Source organism: Candoia aspera, chromosome 5 (assembly GCF_035149785.1).
Source record: "Candoia aspera isolate rCanAsp1 chromosome 5, rCanAsp1.hap2, whole genome shotgun sequence".
In the NCBI taxonomy this organism is placed as follows: Eukaryota; Metazoa; Chordata; class Lepidosauria; order Squamata; family Boidae; genus Candoia; species Candoia aspera.
In genome coordinates this window covers 115,283,823-115,305,620 of record NC_086157.1, presented here as the reverse complement: position 1 = coordinate 115,305,620, position 21,798 = coordinate 115,283,823, and the positions used below count along the sequence as shown (strand labels likewise).

Sequence of the window (21,798 nt, the reverse complement as noted above, 5' to 3'; positions counted from 1 at the left end):
AAAAGCCAAGTTTTACTAAATCTTTTACTCAATGGGGGGCAAAATTAGGATTTGGGATGCGACTGGAGGTGCCAGCTGATCGTCAATACAAAACTGCAGCTTTCGTGCCCCATCCGAGAAACCTTCTCCTTCAGCGTCCTGTTTTTCTCTCTTAGAAGACTTGATGACCACTCTGCTCTGTCTGTGGTCTCCCTGTGGGGTTAATCTAGATCAGTGTTTCTCAACCAGGGCCACTTTTAAGAAAGTGGCCCTGGTTGAGAAACACTGATCTAGATTAAAACTCAAGAGTTCCTCCACGCCACCTCGCCCCACGCCCGGCCAGCAACCGCAGCAAAAGAAATCCACCAGGCTGGCTGCAACATCCCGACCCACCTCTTGTGAACCTTCTCCTCCAGAGTCTCGGCACAGAAGGCTTTCACCTCGTAGTCCACCCCACAAGCCTAAAAGCAAGAATTGGCCAGATGTGAAGCAAGGCTCCAGGGGTCAGTTGAGAAGTTCTCCAAGGTCCCTTCCCACCCACCCTAGGGTTCTATGCCACCGGAACCATTTCACTGTGAAACACCGTCGTTTGATAAGAACACATGCAATAAACAAAGGAACATTCCTCTGGGGGGGCTGGGGGCAGAGGAATCTTAATTCTCAGCCCTATAGAGCAGTGCTTCTCAACCTTGGCAGCTTTAAGATGCGTGGTCTTCAACTCCTCTCTCCCTGCTCGCTTTACAGGCCAAGAAACTGGGGAGGGTCCCTTCTGAGACGTTTACCGTGCCCACTATCCAGCTCTGGGCTCAGCTGCCTCTTATCTGACTGTTCCCTTGGCTGTGGCTCTTCCCCCCGTCTCCCAAGGTCATTCCCACACACCATTGTACAAGTGGAACTGAGCGTTTGTGCCTTTTTGAGATTTCTGAACTGTCTGAGAGCCCAAGGGAGGGGGTGGCTTTGCTAGAGCCCAAGGACCCCTTTCCCACCCCCTCTGGTTCTAGGGTTCCTCAACCCGCTGCACAGAACCATTTACCTTTCCAGTGTCCTCGGGGCCAGGCTGCAGCGTCACGGAGCAGGGGAGATTGGGAGGAATCTGCACAAAAGAAGCAGACAGGAGCATCACAGCACCCCCAGACTGAGCACCCCCAAATCCCACTTGCACAGCCCCGTTAGAAAGTGCAAACAAGGATCGACCCGTGTGGCTCCCCACCAGCCAAGCCTTGCCATATTGATTAAGGCAGCAGCGTTCTGCAGAGAGCAGGAAAAGAGTAAAACTTTGCAAGTCAAAGAAATGAAAGGCAGGAGAGGAAAAAAAGAGAATAGAGCAATATATGTAATTGCCTTACAAACCTCTTTGCTTCTATGACACCAATACACATTTTTATGCACTGTTTTTTGTTCCTTAAACTTCTCCCCTCTCTCCACCAAGCACCATATTTGGTTTCCCCTTCCTCTCAACCCATTCACTCTAGGGGGCAGTGCTCATCTCCCTTTCAAAGCCGAAGAGCCGGCGTTTGTCCGAAGACACTTCCTCTGTGGTCATGTGGCCGGCATGACTAAACAGAACGCCGTTACCTGCCTGCCGAAGCGGTACCTATTAATCTACTCACATTGGCATGTTTTCGACTGCTAGGTCAGCAGGAGCTGGGACTAGCAACGGGAGCTCACCCCGACACGCGGATTCGAACCGCCGACCTTCCTATCGGCAAGCTCAGCAGCTCAGCGGTTTAACCCGCAGCGCCACCGCATCCCCAATTATGAGTACCAACATTATATTTATTGTAAGGCTACATAAACAGAATCTTGCAAGTCTGAAAGAACGGCTCTCCCCCTTCACCTTTACAGGCCAAGAAACTGGGGAGGGTCCCTTCTGAGATGTTTTCCACACACACATTGCTTCTGTGGGCTCAGCTGCCTCTTATCTGAACGCTGCCTAGGCCACTGTCCCTCAACCGTGGCAACTTTAAGATGTGTGGGCCTCAACTCCCACGGATTTGGGAGTTCCACTCTGGGAGCTGAAGTCCACACATCTTAAAGTTGCCACGGTTGAGGGACAGCGGCCTAGACTGTTGCTTCTCTCTCTCTCTTCCTCCTTCTCCTGTCTCTCAAGGACGTTCTCACAGACCGCGACACACCATTATTCTCTGGTAGCAAAACACCGCCTTGCCCTATTGGCGTCCTCCTGGTTCTACCCTCCACCCAATCTCTTCTTGCATAATTCAGGGCCTCATTCCCACGGCGTCCATCCAACCTCCTTTCCGTCTTCTCCTGACGTGCCCACCTCTCACTTGCACGCAACAAATATGCAGAAGTGCAAGCCATTTTCGCTTCATTTGTGAAACATCCATTCCTCACAAGAGACCACTACCTACCTACCATCACTTGCGGGACTTAACGCTTCTCCATCCGTTTCCCTTCCTTAATAAAGATTCCACCAAAGTGCAGACACTCCTCTGTTTGCTCTCGTTTTTCACCATTCAGCCATAACTTGCAAGGGTTCCCTCCGTTTTCCTTCATGGGCACACAACTGTGTTGGGCTTTAGACCCTTAAATTTTCAGATCCATCCTCCTCACTGCATCACACCAGCTATATAACCTTTGCTGCCAACCAGCTTATCGTGCTTCTAAAATTACCACAGGGCATTCCGTACACATTCATCCGTAAAGAAACACCCTAACCCTGACCCTCCGCCTGGCTCCACTCACTAAGCAACCCATTTATGCTCACCAGCTTCCCTTCTATCATGTGACGCTCATGGCATTCAACAACCCACTTTCACCTTTGCAGAAACCAGTCTGTAATTCAGGCCGATTCACCTCGTCTAAAGCAGTGTTCCTCAACCTCGGCAGCTTTAAGGTGTGTGGACTTCAACTCCCAGAATTCCCTAGCCAGAAGGTGAGTGTTTCAGAGCAGCATGCTGGCTGGGGAATTCTGGGAGTTGAAGTCCACACACCTTAAAGCTGCCGAGGTTGAGAAACACCGGTCTAAAACAACCAGAAAATGGTAAACTTTTCCACATTCCCATGTTCCTCAGTGATCTGCTGATTGCATTCATTCAGAAGGCAGCACAATTTTGCCCCAAACTCATTTCCAGTTCTGCCACTATCACTATTCACTGGAGTGTGACATACAGCTGTTACCAGTTGAACTAATGAACCAACAATTTCACCAATAGGGAGAAGCAGTTGGTTGTTTGGTTGTTAGCCTGGAAGATGAGTAGTTAGCAGGACTTCCACTGGTGGTGGGAGGGGGGGTGAAAAGGTCAAGACAGTGGCAAAATGGCCATGGCTGCCATCTTGACCTTTTTGACCTTCCCATCAATCCCCCTGGAGTAGATTTGCAGGTTTCCACTTTCCAGGTCTCCTCCTTACCAGTTCCTTTGATCTTACGATCAGAGATGCCAACAACCCTTCAGGGCAAGACTCCAAAACACCAAGACCAGCAGAGCAGAGCCGAGGGGCAGGTTGGAGAAATACTTCCCCGTCGGTTGGCTTATTTGATTTATTGATTTATTTATTTAGGCGCCTAAGCTGCATTAGCTGCGAATGACTCCAGTGCAGAAGAAAGGTATTCATTCATTCATTCATTCATTCATTCATTCATTCATTCCATTTAAAGCCAGGTAACAACAAAAAGATAACAAACCCAGATGGGAACAAAGCAAAAGAAGCAAAGGGGGCTTCAATCCCCCTTTGCCTGCCCTCAACCTGGTGTCACCTGGACCACAACACCCATCATTCTGCCTAGGGCGGTAAGAGTTGCTGCCTCCTTCTGGAAGTTGCCTTCTTGGCGAAGACTGCTGTGCCCACCCCAAGCAAAGATTCCCTCTCTGAAAACTCAGGTGCCCACACTGGGGACGGGGAACGGCCCCCCGGCTTCCAGGTTGTCCTTGAAAGGTACCTCCAGCACCGTCCCGCCCCCTCGGGCAGGCCGGCCAGGGCGACGGATGTCGGGCCCTGTTCTCTTGAGCGGGCTGCTCACTGCACCGCCCCACTGCCATTTTGGAAGGGGGCAGGCCCCCTTTCTGTCTCCCCAGCCCACCCGGGTGAGACGGGAACGTCGCCCAAGGTGGCCGTGCTACCAAGACTGCGGGGGGGGGGGGGAGGCCGAAAGCAGGGCGAGGGGGGTCCGCACCTCAAAGGTAAAGGGGTACGCCTGCTCCCCCAGCTTCTTCACCAGCCGCTCCTGCAGCCGTGTCAAAGGCTTCTTCTCTTCGGCCACCGGCGGGAAGGCCTGGATGTTGGACACGAAAAGGTCTTTGCGGAAGGTGAGGCCCAGGACATCCAGATCCTCACGGCCGTAGCGGAAAGCGCACGTCAGCGTCACGAAAACTGCAAGAGGAAGGGGACGCCGGGAAGCATCCAGGTCAACCGGGAGGCAAAGGCTGCTGAGGAGAAAGCTTCCGGAATTCGATTCCAGCACTCGGGACCCGAGGGGGTCAAGAAGGGTTACCTTTCCGCTCTTTTAAGTATTCCGGATCCACCAAGACGACACCATCTGCAGGAAGAACAGTTCCACAATGAGAGCCCTCCGGGGTCAGCAAATCCCACCGCTGTCCCGTAGATGGACCAGGTTTGGTGCAGGACGGGTCTGGTACGCAGCCGACGCTCCCAGCCCCGCCCGTGTCCAGGGACAGGGGAGGACGAATCCCCTTATGCTCCCTTCTCCAACTCAGCCCCTCCAGAGGGGTCTCGCTCGCCAGCCCCAGGCAACAGGGCCCGGGGGGCACCAGGGCTGGAAATGATGGGAGTGGCAGTCAAGACAGCTACAGGCAGTCCTCGCTTCATGACCATTTGTTTAGTGACAGTTCAGACTTACAACGGTGCTGAAAGAACCTACTTATGACTGGTATTCACACTTACGACCGCCGCAGTGTCCCTGTGGTCATGTGATCACAATTTGGGTGCTTGGCAACCAGTTCACATTTATGACCATTGCAGCATCCCGCAGTCACATGATCGCCATTTTTGATCTTCCTGGCCAGCTTCTGGCAAGCAAAATCAACGGGGAACCACGTGATTCACTTAACAACCATGTGGTTTGCTTACTGGCTGCAGTGATTCACTTAATGGCCGCCACAAAAAAGGTCAAAAATCAGGTCAGATTCACTTAATGACCCCTTCGCTTAGCAACTGAAATTCTGGTCCCCATTGTGATCAGTAAGCGAGGACTACCTGTACTGTAGATAGCTTCCCAAAACAGCTGTCTTGAATATGCTGAACCTTGAGAATTTTGGACTCTGCAATAGGCAGGCCAGAAGTATCCTACCCAGCCAGCCAGCCATGTCCTTGTCCAAGAAACTCCATTCCGTTCCCGCAGTCTTTCGGTTCCCTCACCTTGTGATTGTCCTGTGATCACTGAGCACGGTCACTCCTCTTTGCACTGTCCCCCTGTATTCCCCCCACCCCCCAACAAAGACTGGTTTATTTTTCTGCAACATCTTCGGCTCCCTGATAGCTCCTCTTCTGCTGTTCTGATTGGGAAAATGAGTTTGCCACTCATATAGACACAGCATGTTGCTGATTAAACTGCAGAGGTGGTTTGTCTGCTGCAATATTCCCCAAACAGCACTGAGGGTTGAGCTATTAGCCATTGGTGGGGGGGGAGATCAGAGTGAAGCTGCAAAGATTTCTTGGTGTAACCAGAAGATCTCGCAGCCAAATGGAGGAAGAAGAAAAAAGGAAGCGGGCCATGCTCCAAGACTGAAGCCCTCTGGACATAAAAGTCCTTGTTCAACATTTTAAGTCTTTTTCTGCCTAAGTTAATTCATCTGAGTCCCCAGGGGATGGGGGTGGAGAAGAGCAAAGGAACAGGGTGGTGAGGATTAATGCTAAATCGGTGATTGGCCAGAATGCCAGAATGAAGAAAACACGGATGAGTCAGATTTAGCAAATTTCTAGGGAGAAAGCACCAGCTTTGGGAAAGGTTTTTTTACCAGTTCAGATGCAATCAACGTGCAATTAAATATTGGAAAAATAATTAAAAAATAAAACACCCAAAGTCAATAAAAGGCATCCACAGGATCTGAGATAACAGGGAATCCAGGGAAATGGTTACTCTGCTGAATAAATTCCAGGCTACTGAAAGCATTTTATTTATTTTTATTTATTTATCCTGTTTGTATAGCCGCCCATCGCACAAGACAGTGACTCTGGGCGGCATGCAACACTTAATTAAGAATCCCCCCCCAAAATATGAAACAGTCATAATTAAAAACTATAAAACTATGAAAAGCATTACCAATATGAAGCTCTACAATTAGAAATGACAAGCACTCTTAGACCCAAGACAGAAAGTTTAGCAAGAGCCATTCAGCCCCTGAAAATATCTCGTATCAATCAGTTTTAGATTTGCTGGCACAGCCTGAATGGCAAATACAAATTATTACTATTAATATACTAGAGGCCAATTTGGGAGGAACAGAGAATCCTGCAATGGCACTGCCTGTTTTATTAGAGGGTGTCTTTTTCAGACTACAGATCGCAGTTAAAAAACAAATGCAAATGATTTTGCAGAACCCAAGGATAATTAACTGGGTTAATAATAGGTAAAAACGGCAAAGAAAGATAGAGCCGGCTGTAGGACTTTATAGGGCATACAGTCTGGCGCAGTGTTTCTCAACCTTGGCAATTTTAAGATGTCTGGACTTCAACTCCCAGAATTCTCCAGCCAGCATTCTGGGAGTTGGAGTCCACACATCTTAAAATTGCCAAGGTTGAGAAACACTGAGCTGGTGGAATGAAGCCCATTTCATCTGAAGCTCCCCAAAACTTATATAAAGCAAATGTGCCTTTGCACCTTTTTAGGGGTGTTTGCATGGAAGGTCCAGAAAGTCAAGATGGAGGCCACAACCGACTGGGAGATGCATTGCATGTAAAAAACGGGTGAGCTTCCATCACACAGTGGCAGCCGCCATCTCGACTCTGGGTGGCCCTGAAAACACCACAAGTACCTTAAAACGAAACTCTAAGGGGAATTAAGGAACCAATCAATATCTTACACACAAAGTCAAATCAATCGGAGAAACACCCCCAGATTGAAAAATTGCTTCATTTAACTTTTCTGGAGTTGAGAGGAGGAGGCCACCTGTTTGGTTTCTAGCCTTTCCCATGTCATGCTGTTTCCCCTTCACCCATCTTAGGGCCTGTAAGGGTCCCTCACGCCATCCTGAACCCCTCTAGATGGTCTCCTTTCTTGGCTAAAGTCCTACACAATGGGTCATATCAGGCAACATCGACCCATCACATAATCCACCCATCCAGAGAACGCCTCCTGAGCTCTCCCCTCAACAGTCATAGGGGTAGGACAAGCCACCAGGTCTTCTCAGTGGTAGCCCCCACATTGAAGAATCCTCTCTTTCCACAAGGAGCCTTCAACCCCCACCCTCCATGGTTTTTGGAGTAACGGAAAAGCATCCCTTCTCGTGGTGCCATCAGCCTGAAATGGTACTACAATACAGTGGGGTTGGGTGAAATTATTGCATTGTTTTTACAGTTTTTACTGAATGCCACCCAAAGTCTTTTGGGATAAGGGATGCAGGAAGCCATGGAAACGAAGCAGATAGAGGTACCAACGTTTTCATGAATAAAAGCAGACTTTGAGCCCAGAAAACAGTGCACATATGAGAAAGCGGCTCAGGTTGGCTCCTCCCAAATTCACTACAGTAGTAGTATTTCTCAACCTCAGCACCTTTGAGATGTGTGGACTTCAACTCCCAGAATTCCCCAGCCAGTATGCTGGCTGGGGAATTCTGGGAGTTGAAGTCCACACATCCTAAAGGTGCTGAGATTGAGAAACAGTGCCTTAGAGAGAGAACTCCAGGAGGCATTCCAGATTCTGTTACAATAAAAAATAGTTCCAGTCAGATTTTTGAAGTCTGTTTCCTGACCTGGCCTTCCTTGAAGGGCTGACATCAACCAAGGGCTTTAGAGGTCACCTACTTTAATCCCCCACTTAGTTTAGGATCTGCTAGAGCATCCGTGACAGATGACCACCCTCTCTCTGGTTGAAGACCTCCAGTGAAGAACTTGCTACGTCATGTGGCAGCCTGTTCCTCTGGCCCACAGCCCCTACACTAAGGAAGGTCCTCCTGATGACGAGTCTGAATCTCCCCCCTTGTTGTTTTCATTCACTGGTTCAGGTCCTGCTTTTGGGGGGCAACAGAGGAGTCCTCTCTCTCTTCTGGGTGGCACCCTTTGGGTATTTCAACACTGCTATTGTATCTTCCCTGTACCATCCTTTTTTCTAAAAGCTAAACAGACTCAGGCCTTTTAACTCTTCCTCACAGGGTTTGGTTTCCAGACCCTCCACCATCTTGGTAGCCCTTATTCCAGTCCAGAACTGGACACAGGACTCCAAATGAGGTCTAACCAGGGCAAAGCGGAGTGGAATAATTCCTTCCCACAGTTTGGACCCTGCGTTCCTCTTAATGCCCTCCAGGTAATAGTTGCCTTTTTAACACTGGATCCACATCGCTGGTTTGATTTGTGGTTGACAAGGACCCCCAGATCCCTGTCATGTGTCTTATTGCGAAGCTGGATCTCCTTATTCTAGACCCGTGTTTTATATTCTGCATCCTTTCCAGCTGCAGAACTTGACCTTTCTCCCCGTTCAGTTCCATCCTGTTCATTTCAGTCCATTGCCCAAGCCTGTCTAGATCTTTGTAAGTCTTCTCTCTCACCTCTGAAGTATTATTTATTTATATAGCCTGGCAATGAAACATCTGCAAGAAAACAACAAGGCTCAGAGAGCACCAAGGACTCCATATTTGTTTGTTTATTTATTTATTTATCCAATTTGTCACTGCCCATCTCCTCCCACCAGAGTATTTATTTATTTATCTGTTTTATTAAATTTTGCCACTGCCCATCTCCCCCCAAAGGGGGCACTCTGGGTGGTTTACAACAAAACCAGCCACCCTTCCAGCTTTGGATCATCTGCAAAGGGGGCAACCCCTTCCTGTGGACCAGTCGTTCTGCGTAGCCTGATTCAAGTGGGCAGCATCCCTTCTCCCCATTCTGAAATTCTGATCTTGGTTTACTTTCTTGAGTTCTGACAACTCCAGTTCAACCTCCACTTACCGACAGGATCGACGAGATCTATGTGGTCGACAAAGTCCCTCTTTCCCAGGTAGACGGTGAGCTGTTAGGAGACAAATTACAGAGAGGACATCAACAGCCAGAACTAAATAAGAAGTTCAAAGTGAAGTCAACTTGGCAAAACCTGAGGGAGACTTAACCTATTTCTTGTGAGCAAGATGAACAGAGTCACGACCCCCAGCTGCACCCAGGAAAGATTTAGCATGACTATCTCCTACTCCCATAAAAACATGCCCTAAGTGAACATCCCTCAAAGAACCTCCATTCCTTCTAGTTTCAGGCCAACAGCACCATGGAAATGGTCCACCAGATCTTCTATGCTCAGCCCTTTCTTGCTACTCCATCTAGCAGCTGGAATTTGATTCAGCTTCTAGTTGGGGAGGGTAATAAACCACTGGAGTTGAGTATACAGCTGACAAGGAAGGATGGGGAAGGTGGTCACACAGCCAGGAGCAGAAGGGTAGAACATTGGCAAAGAAACGGGCAAGAAAATACAGGAGTCCCCTTTTCGGGAGAGATGGGCGGTGATAGAAATTCGAAACATAAATAAAAAATAAAAGAGTCAGGCCAGTAAGGAATGCCAGCTACTAACTAAGGTGCCTTTATACCAATGCACAAAGTATAGGAAACAAACAAGAAAAAAGCTAGGCTGGAAATCCTAGCACAGGAACATAAATATGATGTCACAAGTATTACTGAAACGTGGAGGGATGATACACACAAGTGGAACACAATACGGGAAGGCTAAAACTTCCACAGACAAAATAGGCTCACCAGAAAGGGACTGGGTATTGCCTCGCATGTGAGGAAAACACAGCAATCTACAGAAATTCAGGTTTCAGAGCCCTGTTGGGAGTGTCTGGGCAAGAATAAAAGGAAAGAGAAATAAAAGGGACACCACTGTGGGAATTTATTATAGGCCTCTGGGACCAGCTGAACAGGAGGATGAAATCTTTCTGCACCAGATGACCCAACTCTCAAGGAAGCATGAGACTGTGATTACGGGGCATTTTAATCATCCAGGTATTTGTGGAGTCCTCGGTGCTCTCCGAGCCTGGCGGTTGGCTTGCAGACGTCTCGTGACCCAACTAGGGAACTTCATCAGTGCAAGGGAGGGCGGGGTTTCCTCCCTGTTTGTATTTAGTAGCCTGAAACGTCTGCGAGCCAACCACCAAGCCCAGGGAGCACCAGGGACTCCACAGTTCAGCCCTGAGCTCCAGAGGTTCTCTTCCACCGGATCCAGATATTTGTTAGAAATCTTACTTTGCTGACAGTTTCAGGGCGGAGAAATTCTTGTCTTCTCTTGCAGACAACTTCATGGGTTAAAAGGTAGAAGGTCTGCTACCCTGGACCTGACCCTCGCCAACAGAGATGCCATGGTTGAGGAAATAAAAGTAACCAGGACTCTGGGAGCCAACGCTCTCCTGGAATTTCAGGTAACACGGGGAGGAGAAACTGCCGGCAGATTTCAATATTAGGCTTCAGAAGAGCAGACGCTGATGGGCTCAGAAGGAAGGATCCAATGGCCTGGCATCCTAAAGGAGAGAAATGTCCAAGAAGTCTGGGAGCTTCTGTGAAATGAGATACTGGAGGCAGAAACCCAAATGATTCCTGTAAGAAGGAAGAACGGGAAACACCTAAAGAGACCAAACTGGATCCACACAGAATGTAATAAATTGCTTGAAAGGAGGAAGGAGCTGTACAAGAAATGGGAAGAGGGGAACGTATCCAAAGAAGAAGGCAAGGCTGCTGGCAAAAGCTGCAGGCCTAGCCTGAGGAAAGCCAAGGCCCACCATTAGCAAGGGACACCGAAATAACACAAGCAGCTTTTCAGATCCGCCAGAAGCAAAAGGGAAGTCAAGGAGACGGTGGGCCTTCTGCAGAGGGAGGATGGTGAAATGCAGGAGGAGGAGGAGGAAGCGGGACTTCTCGACTCCTATTTTGCATCTGATCTCTCTCAGAAGGGGAACGAACCCTGGGCTGGCCCTCCCTGTGGCAGCAGGGAGGGAAGTGAACTGGAGCTCAGGGTAAGCGAAGAGCAAATGAGGGAATCCCTGGCCAGTCCAGAAGGGTCGAAGTCCCCAGGGCCAGATGAGCTGCACCCTAGGGTACTGAAGGAGCAAGCAGAGCTAACTGTGGAGCCACTCTCTAATCTTGGAGGAGTTCTGGAGAACAGGGGAAGCCCCAGAAGACTGGAGGATGGCTAAGGCTGTTCCTGTTTCCCAAAAGGGGAAGAAGCCGGCCCCAGGAAGCTACAGGCTGTTGGCTTCAGTGTTGGCGCTGGACAAAGTCCTTCAGCAGATGACCAAGCAGCATGTCTGTGAGCACTCAGAGCGGAATTCATTAGTTAACAAGAGCCAACATGGCCTTACGCCAAGCAAGTCGTGCCAGACTAACTTGATCTCCTTTTTTTACTAGCCGGGCTGATTGGGGAAACGCCACAGACGTAGTATACCTTGACTTCAGCGAGGCTTTTGATGAAGCCTCCCACAGCATTCTTCATTCAAATGTGGTTTTCACAACTCAACCAGTAGGTGGATCTACAGTTGGCTCAGGAGTGGTTATAAATGGCGTCAACTCCACCTAGAGAGACATCCCAGTTGGGGTACCGGGGGGCTCTGTCCTGAGCCGGGTGCTGTTCAACCTTTTCATAAACAATATGGAAGACGGAGTCGAGGGAATCCCTACCAAATGTGTAGACAACACAAAGCTAGGAAGGGTGGCTAACACATGGGAGAAAAAGCATCAAAAAGACTTAAGCCAGGCTAGAGCAGTGGGCAGAAACAGATAGAATGAAATTTAACTGAGAGAAATGTAAAGTCAAGCATCTAGGTAAGAAAAATGAAAAAAGTCTGTACCGGATGGGGAAAATCTGGCTCAAGAGCAGCACATGTGAGAAGGAATTGAGTCGACTGGTAGATCACACATTCAACATGTTCCATTAGGGTAATGCAGCTGTAAAGAAGGCCAACAACATCTTGAGGGGCATCAAGAGGAGTGCAGAGTCCAGATTGCAGGATGCAATGATCCCACTCTACTCTGACTTGATCAGGCTCCACTTGGAGTATTACTTCCAGTCCGGCCCACCCCAGTTTAGAAAGGACGTTGATAAACTGGAGCAAGTCCAGAGAAGGCCTACCAGGATGGTGAAAGGACTGGAAACCAAGACCTACAAGGAATGGCTCAAAGAGCTATGTTTAGCTTTGAGAGGGGACATGATATCTGTTGTCAAATATCTGAAGGCTGTCACACTGTAGAGAGTTCAGACTTACTCCTGCTTGCTCCAGGGAGTAAGACTAGAACTCTTGGGATGAAACTTCAAGGATGTAAATGCAGAGCAGACATCAGGAAGAACTTCTTGGCAGTAAGAGTGGTCAATCAGTGGAATGGAGTGGTCTCTTCCCCTTCACTGGAGGTTTTCAAACAGGCTGGATAATCATCTACTGGGGATGGTGTAGCAAATCCTGCAGGGTGCAGGACTTGATGACCACTTAGATCCATTCCAATTCTATGTTTCTGTTCCATTATTCTTATCTGACCTTCATTTTATCTGTGCATGCAACTAGGTTCCTGAAAGAGCTTCCTTCTCAGCCATGGTTCCAGTGCTGGTGCTTGGAAACCAAAGATTGGGCCCTGCCTGCTGTGGGCATCTGGAGAAATACCCTTTGCCCATGATTGCTGAAGGCTCCATGCTCAGGTCCAAGTGGTGGTGGTGGAGAGTGATGTTTGGTTGACTCACCCAGGAAGAAGATTCTCAAGCATCCCGAATGCTGAGCTCCCAGTGAAACCAGTCCTGTTTCTATCACAGTCAAGTCCCTCTCTCTCCTGGATAAGCCTGGATGGTTTTGCCAGGAGGACAGCTCCCTGCACCTCTGTCCTGCCACAAGGAGGCAGGGGAAACTCAGAGTACCAATCGAAGTGAAAACTGGGTTGAACTGTGGAGTCCTTGGTGCTCTCTGAGCCTTGCTGTTTTCTTGCAGACATTTCATTGCACCTTCTTTGCTTGTGGCAATGGGCATCTTTTCAGACCTGACTTTCCATTTGTCCTTGACACTCCATCTGCAACCCTAACCCAAACCCTAACCGAACAGCACAATACACCCTAATCCACTATCAACTCAGTCAACCAACCCAGCAGAAAACAACAGCCCAATCAAGGAACTCCCAAGGAGAGAACAACACCCCCACCATCACAAGCTGAACAGTGTATAAGCAGAGAGCAAGGCCCACTCCCTTCTCGCACTGGAGATGTTGAAACGCCTGCAAGAGAACAACCAGGCTCAGAGAGCACTAAGGACTCCACAGCAACCCAGAGTCTTGGCTTGCTGCAGAGCTGAAGAAAAGGATCCAGGAAAAGAAGAGAGACCCACCACCCGCTTTGCATCCACTGTCCAAACATCTGGGGCATGTTACCTGGCCCCTATCTCGCCCTGCATTTTGTTCCTCAGCATGGACCTGTTGCTATTCCTTGAAGAAACGTCTTCCCAAAGCAGAGTTATGAGCTCAGGATGACAATCCCCTTGATCAGCCTTTGGGTCCTTCCATCCTTCCCACCTTCAGGGGCTCTGCTCCCAAGCCACCGAACCACGCAAGGCACCTCGTCCTTTCTCTTCCTTAACGGATCCTTTCCAAGGATCTTCTCTTCTCTTCTCTGTTCAGCTGGCAAAATCGGAAGCATCCCAGGAGAGAAAAGGGAGAAGATTCCAAAGGGGAAGCTCAAAGGAGCTGACTAACGAAGGAAACAGACCCAGAGGGCTCTGGATGAACGAGCTGCCTCCCCAAATTTATTCCGCCTTTTTATGTCAGCTGCAAACTAGGGAACGGAATAGTTCTGTTTTCGAATGGCCATTATTCTTATTACTTCATGTATTTTATTCTGCTTCCAGCAGAAAAGCCTCCTGAAGTGCCTCACCCCCCAGAAAGTAATAACAAAGCAGACAATAAAGGCAGTGAATTAAAAACAATATAAAATCAGACAGTAATAAAGAGGAAGGGGGAAGAAAAGCAAAACAGAAATAGAAGCCAATCATCCAATGTCCACAGAGAGAGCCGTCTTCTTGCTGTTTTTTAACCTTGATTCTGCTCTACTTTTCCTCCCTCTTATTTATTGTACTTCGGAATGGGGTTTGATGATTGCCAACTGATTCGGGATCTTCTATAAGGAGAAACAGGGCACGAAAGACTTCTGTAACAATATATTGTTGTGGATTGCTCTGGGGTGCGCAAGGCGTGGGTTTCCTTCCCCAGGCCCTGACACCAAGCAAGCACTGTGTATCTCCAGATGCAAAGAAATCACAGCTCTCAGTTGGCATTCCCACACACCTCTTTTTCCCCTGGTGTCCAAATATGCTTCTTTTCTCAGTTCCCACAATACAGGTAAAGGTAAAGGTTTCCCTTGACATTAAGTCCAGCCGTGTCTGACTCTAGGGGGCGGTGCTCATCTCCGTTTCAAAGCCGAAGAGCCGGCGTTTGTCTGTAGACACTTCCTCTGTGGTCATATGGCCGGCATGACTAAACGGAACGCCGTTACCTGCCCGCTGAAGTGGTACCTATTAATCTATTCACATTTGCATGTTTTCGAACTGCTAGGTTGGCAGGAGCTGGGACTAGCAACGGGAGCTCACCCCGACACACGGATTCGAACCGCCAACCTTCCAATCGGCAAGCTCAGCAGCTCAGCGGTTTAACCCGCAGCACCACCACGTCCCTCTCCCACAATACAATCAACCCCTAAATTTTCTAGTGAGATGGGCTTTGCACAACACACACAGTGTAATGGTTGCCTAACCTAATTGAACCAGACTCACAAGTGTAACTTTATGAAATCTGATTTATTGAAGGATTAGTATGCAACTACAGAGAAAGCTGAGAATGAGCAAAAGCGCACCAAACACAAATTAAGAACCCACGGCTCAAAACGTAACACCTCCCCCCACCCAGCCGTTCTAACCACCCCCTCCCAGGTGCCAGTAACTGTCTTCACCCATCTTGGGAAAGCAACCTTGAACATTTGAGAAAACCCAAACACATTCCATTCCCTCAGCCCCGAGATAACAGTCCGGGCAATGGAAACCTCCTTTCCCTGTAAATCAAACACGCAATCAGTAAATGACATGTGAAGTGTTACGATGTACCAGGCACATTGAAACAGTGAACATGACACACAGTCACAAAAAGCTACCTGAGAAAACTAAAGCTTCTTCTTATTACAGGTAGTCCTCACTTAACAACCATTTGGTTAGTGAGAGTTTGGACTTTGATGGTGCTGGAAAACTAGCTTGCAAGCAGTCCTCACACTTACGGCCGTTGCAGTGTCCTGTGGTCACACAATAGCCATTTTCACCCTTCCTGGCCAGCTTCTGGCAAACAACATCAGTGCAGAGCCATGTGATTCGCTTAACGCCCATGGCAATTGCTTTACGGCTGCCGCAAAAAAGGTCATAAAATTGGGTCAGATTTGCTTACTGACTGCTTCACTTAGCAACCGAAATTCCGGTCCCCATTGTGGTTGTTCAGTGAGGGCGACCTGTAAAGACTTCAAAGCTGGTGAAAAGTTTTGTCTTCCCACTTGTCCCCTGATCACAGGGCAGAGAACACGATTCAAACTCGTCCCATTCTACGCATGCTCAGATATCATGGGTAGGAGATCCAAGTACAGAAGATACAGAAAATGCATCAGCCCAACTAATCAAGTCATTGCCAGGCTCCTGGGGGTTTGGTGGGGATTATCTCCAGCTGACGTGCTCCTCACCAGCCCACCACTCACTGGACAGACAGACCACCGAACACCGCAGAGGGGAGAGGAAAGCGGATCAGGAGATGGTCAACCAGGTTTCATCCAGAGATACTGTGGATCCACGAGAGGTTTGTGCATCCCAGATTGGCTTTGAGGCATGAGCCGTGGTTCCTCCCTAGCAAACCAAAAGCCAACCAGTTAACACTGGTAGGAAGAAAATGGATCCCCCTCGGATGCAGGCTGTCGAGTTCCTACACCTTTGCGTTAGTCTTCTGCTGAGCCAGCCCACTCACCTGCATTTTCTCATTTTATTGGCAGAACTCCACGACATCCCCTAAGCCGTTCTGCGTGCGCAGCAGTCACCTTTCCAGATCCAGATGCAGAGACTGGGACCTGACTTGGAAGGAAGCCAGCCTGCCGCTGCATGAAAGCCACACGGGCGAGCAGCCCAGCTGCGCTCAGTGTCGGGAATGCAGGGAAATCCCTTCCCGAGCGGATGAAGGCCTTCCTGTTCCGCCAGGAACACGGCCCACTTTGTCCTGCAAACTCAGGGCTTTGTTTTGGGGACTTCTGTGAACATCCGCAGGGCTGGTTTTGTTTTGTTTTTTGAAAAATCACCGGTTATGCTAACATGGGAGACTGCTTGGGCTGTTGGTCCAGGGGCAACGCAATATATAAATAATTTTGTCGTGTGTTAAAAGTGCTGCAACTGGATCGGGGTTTTCTGCTTTCCAGATCTTCCCCCTCCATGGACTGTCTGGCCTCCCACTTTCCAACATCACAGAAACCCGAAGAACGAACCAGGAGCTTCCCTTACCTTGCCATTGGGGCTGGCTTTCTTGAACACTCTGCAAAACAAAAGAAGAAAGAGGAGTTAAACAAGATGCTTCTCACCCTGATTTCAACAGCGCATGCTAGAACCCCTGCGCACCCATTTGTGTTCCATTCAACGGAGGGACCCGGTTCTACGCACACAAGTTTTCTTTAAGTGTCTGAAGCGGAGCTAATGGGGAAGCCCCATTGCGGGAGAGCGTTTTTAAAGCATCCACAGAAATGAAGCCTACGAGAGCAAGCTTTAGGGCCTGGTTGTAATGCTGGATTAACTACAGGTAGTCCTCGCTTAACAACCACAATTTGGACTGGAAGTTTGGTTGCTAAGCGAAGCGGTCATTAAGCAAATCTGACCCGACTTTACGACCTTTTTTGTGGCAGCTGTTAAGCAAATCACCACGGGCATTAATCAAACCATGTGGTCATTAAGCAAATCATGTGGCCCCCCATTGATTTTGCTTGCCAGAAGGTGGCCAGGAAGGTCAAAAATAGTGATGACACGACTACGGGGCACTGTGACAGTCATAAAAGCAAACCGGTTGCCAAGCACCAAATCGTGATCACATGACCGTGGGGACGCTGCAACGGTCATAAGTGTGAGAACGGGTTGTTAAGTCGTTTTTTCCAACACCGTCGTAAGTCTGAACTGTCACTACATGAAAGGTTGTTAAGAGAGGACTACCTGTACTTCCACAAAAGGGTGATGTGGCATCTCCTGGAAGCGCCACAGTCACATTCTGTGCTAGTTGGATTTTCCTGGACCCTGTTCAAGGGACGCCCAACATGAAGATCACTGCAGTAATCCAACCCTGAGACAGCCAACCTGTGGGTCATTGATGCCAGGTCTCTCTCCCACCGGAATGGGTCCACATGGCTTATCAAATGCAACTGATAAAAGACCACCAGTGGGACCAAGGTAATTTCCCCATGCTGGCTGGGGAATGCTGGGAGTTGAAGTCCACCCATCTTCAAGTTGCCAAGTTTGAAAAACACTGATCTAAGCCAACCCTGAACCAAGTACATTTAACATCATCTCCCTTTGCAGCCTAGGAAATCTGCTTTAGCTATATTGGAACAGTATTCTGGACTAATAAAGCAATTTTGTAGGCTTGCAAATTCAGGTCTCCTCGCTGGGTCAACTGGAGCACACATCGGTCCCCCAACCCCCTTGCCAGCATAGTAATGCGACACTGGAACCCTGCAATCATAGTTCCCATTTTTCCTCCTCTGAGGGAGGATGGTTAAGTGTCAAGCTCTGTTGAGCAAAGCTATCAAGCTGGTGGCAATTCAATTAGTCCTCATTATCGCATCAAGAAATGACATTTGGGGATTACTCTCCCCAATGAATTTAAACCTTCGGCGGAGATTAAGCAAAAGCACAGCCAGGGATCAAGCCAGCAGACTGTCGCCCAACAGCTGAACAGAGGACCCCAGTCTTGAAGAGTAAAGATTATCCTGCAGACACCAGAGAGCAAAAATACCTCTTGTTTCCACAGCTCTTTATTTATGGACTACCTTCCTAGCCAAATTTCCCACCAATGTTTCTCCAGCTTCATGACTTCACTTCTTGTTCTATCTCCCCCAACCATGAGTCCCTGCCCTTCCCTTTCCTCTGCTGCATCCCATCTCCATCGCTTCTCTTGTCCTCCTCCACTTCGTGCACAAAAGGGCACGGAACACTACTACTTTTCACAACGCAGCAGGAACATTCAGATGTCAGGAAAGCAATTGAATTCAGATGCCAAATTCTAGATAAATGCAGGACAGGAGGACCTTTTGGTACACTCAGCAGCAGGTGACCCCCGCGTTACGTGGTTCCTCTCCATAATGGCTGTGCTCGGTTACTGAATTGACTCATTTTTCTGAATTTGTGCAGTTATCTTGTAACATACATTGATCGTATGGACTGAGTTGACCTAACACACTCCGTCTCCACCACCATACACGAACTCCTTTGCGCTAACTACACGTACCATGTTGTGTGAAGGCATCTGCCCAATCTTTACAGACATAATGTTGCATTAGTGCCTCCATCCAATGTCTAGGAGTTTTACCCATTTACCCATTCATTATACAACACTGCATGTTGCAGACACGTGTGTGTGTGTGTGTGTGTGTGTGAGAGAGAGAGAGAGAGAGAGAGAGGGAGGGAGGGAAGGAGGGAGAGACCACATAGAAAAGTATTATTTATTGATTTTTTTTACCCACCAGAATCAAGAGACTCAGCAACGAAAGTCACAGATTACAACCATGCCATTCAAATGTCCATGGTACATTACATTCAGTAAGCAATCATATAAAGCCATAAAAGGTTAAAAATACCCAGTTAAAAAAAAAACCTCAAATTAAAGAAAAAAGATGGTGCTCTTATAATGGGATCTGGAATAATGTATTTTATATGTGACAGAGCAGGAAGAACATAGTAAGAATTAATACAGTTTTGACAAAGGCAGCTGCCCAGATGTGACTGGACTGCCTTTTCGATAGAAGGACGGGATATAAATTGAAGATCCAGCATTCCCAGCCAGACTTATGGGAAAAATAGTCCAATGGGTCTAGAGGGGAGTCAAAAGTGGTTTCTCAGAGCATTAAGGAATGTAATCTATAAGATTGACTGACTGACTGACTGACTGACTGACTATGCGCCATCAAGTTAGTGTCAATTCTTAATGACCACATAGATAGACCTTCTCCATGATGATCTATCCCCAACCTGGTCCTTCAGGTCTTCCAAAGGTGTCCCCATCGCCACTGTGACTGAGTCTTCCCCATTGCTGCTGGTCATCCTCTTCTTGTCTTTCCTCCCACCATTCCCAGCATCAGAGCCTCCTCCAGAGAGCTGGGTCTTTGCATTGATTGATTAAGTATATGCCATCAAATCAGGGTTGACTCTTAGGGATCACAGAGATAGATTTTCTCCATGACAATCTGTCCCCAAACTGGTCCTTCAGGTCTTCCAACGACAACCCCATCGCCACTGTGACTGAGTCCGTCCCCCTTGTTGCTGGTTGTCCTCTTCTTCTTTTTCCTTCCACCCTTCCCAGCAGCAGAGCCTTCTCCAGAGAGTCTTCACATCATGTGTCTGAAGTAGGATAATCTGAGCTGGGTCATTCATGCCTTGAAGGAGAACTCTGGGTTGATTTGTTCGATGACCCATCGGTTGTTTTCTTGGCTGTCCACAGTCTTCCCAGGAGTCTTCTCCAACACCAACATTCAAAGGCATCAATACTCTGCATTATATATAATCTGTAGGAGCGAGCCTGAACTAGCCCAGCCTGCATTTCTTCACTCAGAACCTTCCTCCACCTGCTTTTGTTCTTCCCCAGATCTTGGCTCAAGGAAGTATCAGAACATGTCTAAAAATGAGTATCTGGGCACGAGCATGCCTTTGGGAATGCTTTCAGAAATGACTGGCCTATCAGAGTATAAATTGCAATACACAAGAGCATGGGGGAGAAATGCAGGCTTTGAGAAAAAGCATGTTTAGTTAGAATACATGCATGAACACATGCAGATAAATGCAGGTCTTTTTTTAAAAAAACATGGCAGATCAGAGCAGGAGTGGGAATGACTTTTAGGGGGACACGAAGCGAACGCGGCAGGAACAGGAGTTCAATGGCTTGTCCATCTGTACTGTTGCCAACAGCATGGCGTTCCTGCAGATAAGGACTTAAGAACACCTCTGAAGGAAAAAGGGTGTCATCGGGGCTGCCTTCTTGCAGCTCTCCCAGGCACCACATCATTCAACATCATGGAGTTGCAATGGAGAACGGTGGTGGAGGCTCAGTTTGGCTCTGGTCTCCTATGCAAGGCAGCTCCCGAGTGGGAGCCCAGCAGACTCCAGAGCCATCCTAGCACACCGGTATGGGGCTGCACCTCGGATCTCCCTCCACCCCCCCCCCCGACAGAGGGGGAGTGTGCAACAGTGGAGCTAAGCCACAGCTGATCCAGAATGCAGCCGCACAAGCAGTGTCGGGTGTCCCAAGGATGGCGCATGTAACACCGTTGCTGCGCAAGCTGCACTGGGTGCCAGTTTGCCTCCAGGTCCAATTCAAGGTGTTGGTCATCACCTTTAAAGGCCTACATGGCACAGGGCCAGGCTACCTGAGGGACCGCCTCTTCCCCATCGCATCAACCCATCCCACCTGGTCAGGCAGGGAGGGCATGTTACGGACCCCTCCATGAGAGGCTGTCGATTGGCGGGCCCAGGAAGAGGGCCTTCTCTGCTGTGGCCCCCACCCTATGGAATATTCTTCTTCCCCCAAAGGTGAGGCAGGCCCCCACCCTCCCAGCCCTCCGAATGGGGCTCAAAAGGTGGCTGTGCCACCTCGCTTGGGGTGGGAGGGGGGACAGTTCGTCACGGGGATGGCTGGCGCCTTGATGCAGCCTGGGGAATTTTATCAAGACTATGATCTTACCTTCTTGGGTTTTAGATTTCATATTTTATGTCTTAGAGTTTTTAGTATATTTATATATGTATATTTTATAATGTATCTCTCTTAATTGATACTTAATTTTTTACTGTTTTGAATTCGCTGGTAAACCGCCCAGAGTCACTGTTGAGATGAGTGGTGGAAAAATGCGATAAATAGAATAAAATGGAATGGAATGGAATGGGTCTCAGGAGACCTCCCACAGCAGAGAAGGCCAGAGTCAGCTCTCTGGCTGTTAGGAAGCAGATCTGCAAGGGGCCGGCTGTGGAGACAGTATGTTCGGCCCCAAATCAGCAGCTCGTGTTTGTGCACCAGGAAGGAAGGGAAAACTGAGCAGGGCAGCGTGGCCAGAAGGCAAACTGTTTTAGTTCATTAGAGTGTAGCTCTTCCTGTCTTTCCACTGAAGACCAAGTTCCTCCGAAACAGCAAACCAAAATGCATAAATAGACAGACAAACAAACAACTTGCAATATATGTAAGGATGCAAATCACACACACACGCAAGCCACAGGGGAAAAATCAATCATAAATCACTATGCATTGTGTGCTATTTGTGTGCGTGTGTTTGTAGTATATATGTGTATACACACACACATGTGCACACACACACACACAGAGCCAGTCTGGTGCAGTGGTGAAGGCACCAGGCAAGAAACCAGGAGACCGTGAGGAAGCCAGCTGGGTGACCTTGGGCCAGTCATTTTTCCTCAGCCCCTGGAG

General features: G+C 48.6%; 1 protein-coding gene across 2 annotated transcripts in view; it reads right to left on the bottom strand.

Annotated features, from left to right (window-relative positions):
• Positions 1–21,798, bottom strand: part of ARRB1 (arrestin beta 1) — an 83,594-nt gene that overhangs the window by 19,315 nt on the left and 42,481 nt on the right. For both annotated transcript variants that reach the window (XM_063306011.1, XM_063306012.1), the window contains exons 2-7: positions 16,632–16,662; positions 9,061–9,121; positions 4,433–4,477; positions 4,115–4,311; positions 1,013–1,072; positions 373–440 (exon numbers count right to left, since the gene is read on the bottom strand). In XM_063306011.1, coding sequence (XP_063162081.1) covers positions 373–440; positions 1,013–1,072; positions 4,115–4,311; positions 4,433–4,477; positions 9,061–9,121; positions 16,632–16,662 — 462 coding nt within the window. The remainder of the gene's footprint in view (positions 1–372; positions 441–1,012; positions 1,073–4,114; positions 4,312–4,432; positions 4,478–9,060; positions 9,122–16,631; positions 16,663–21,798) is intronic.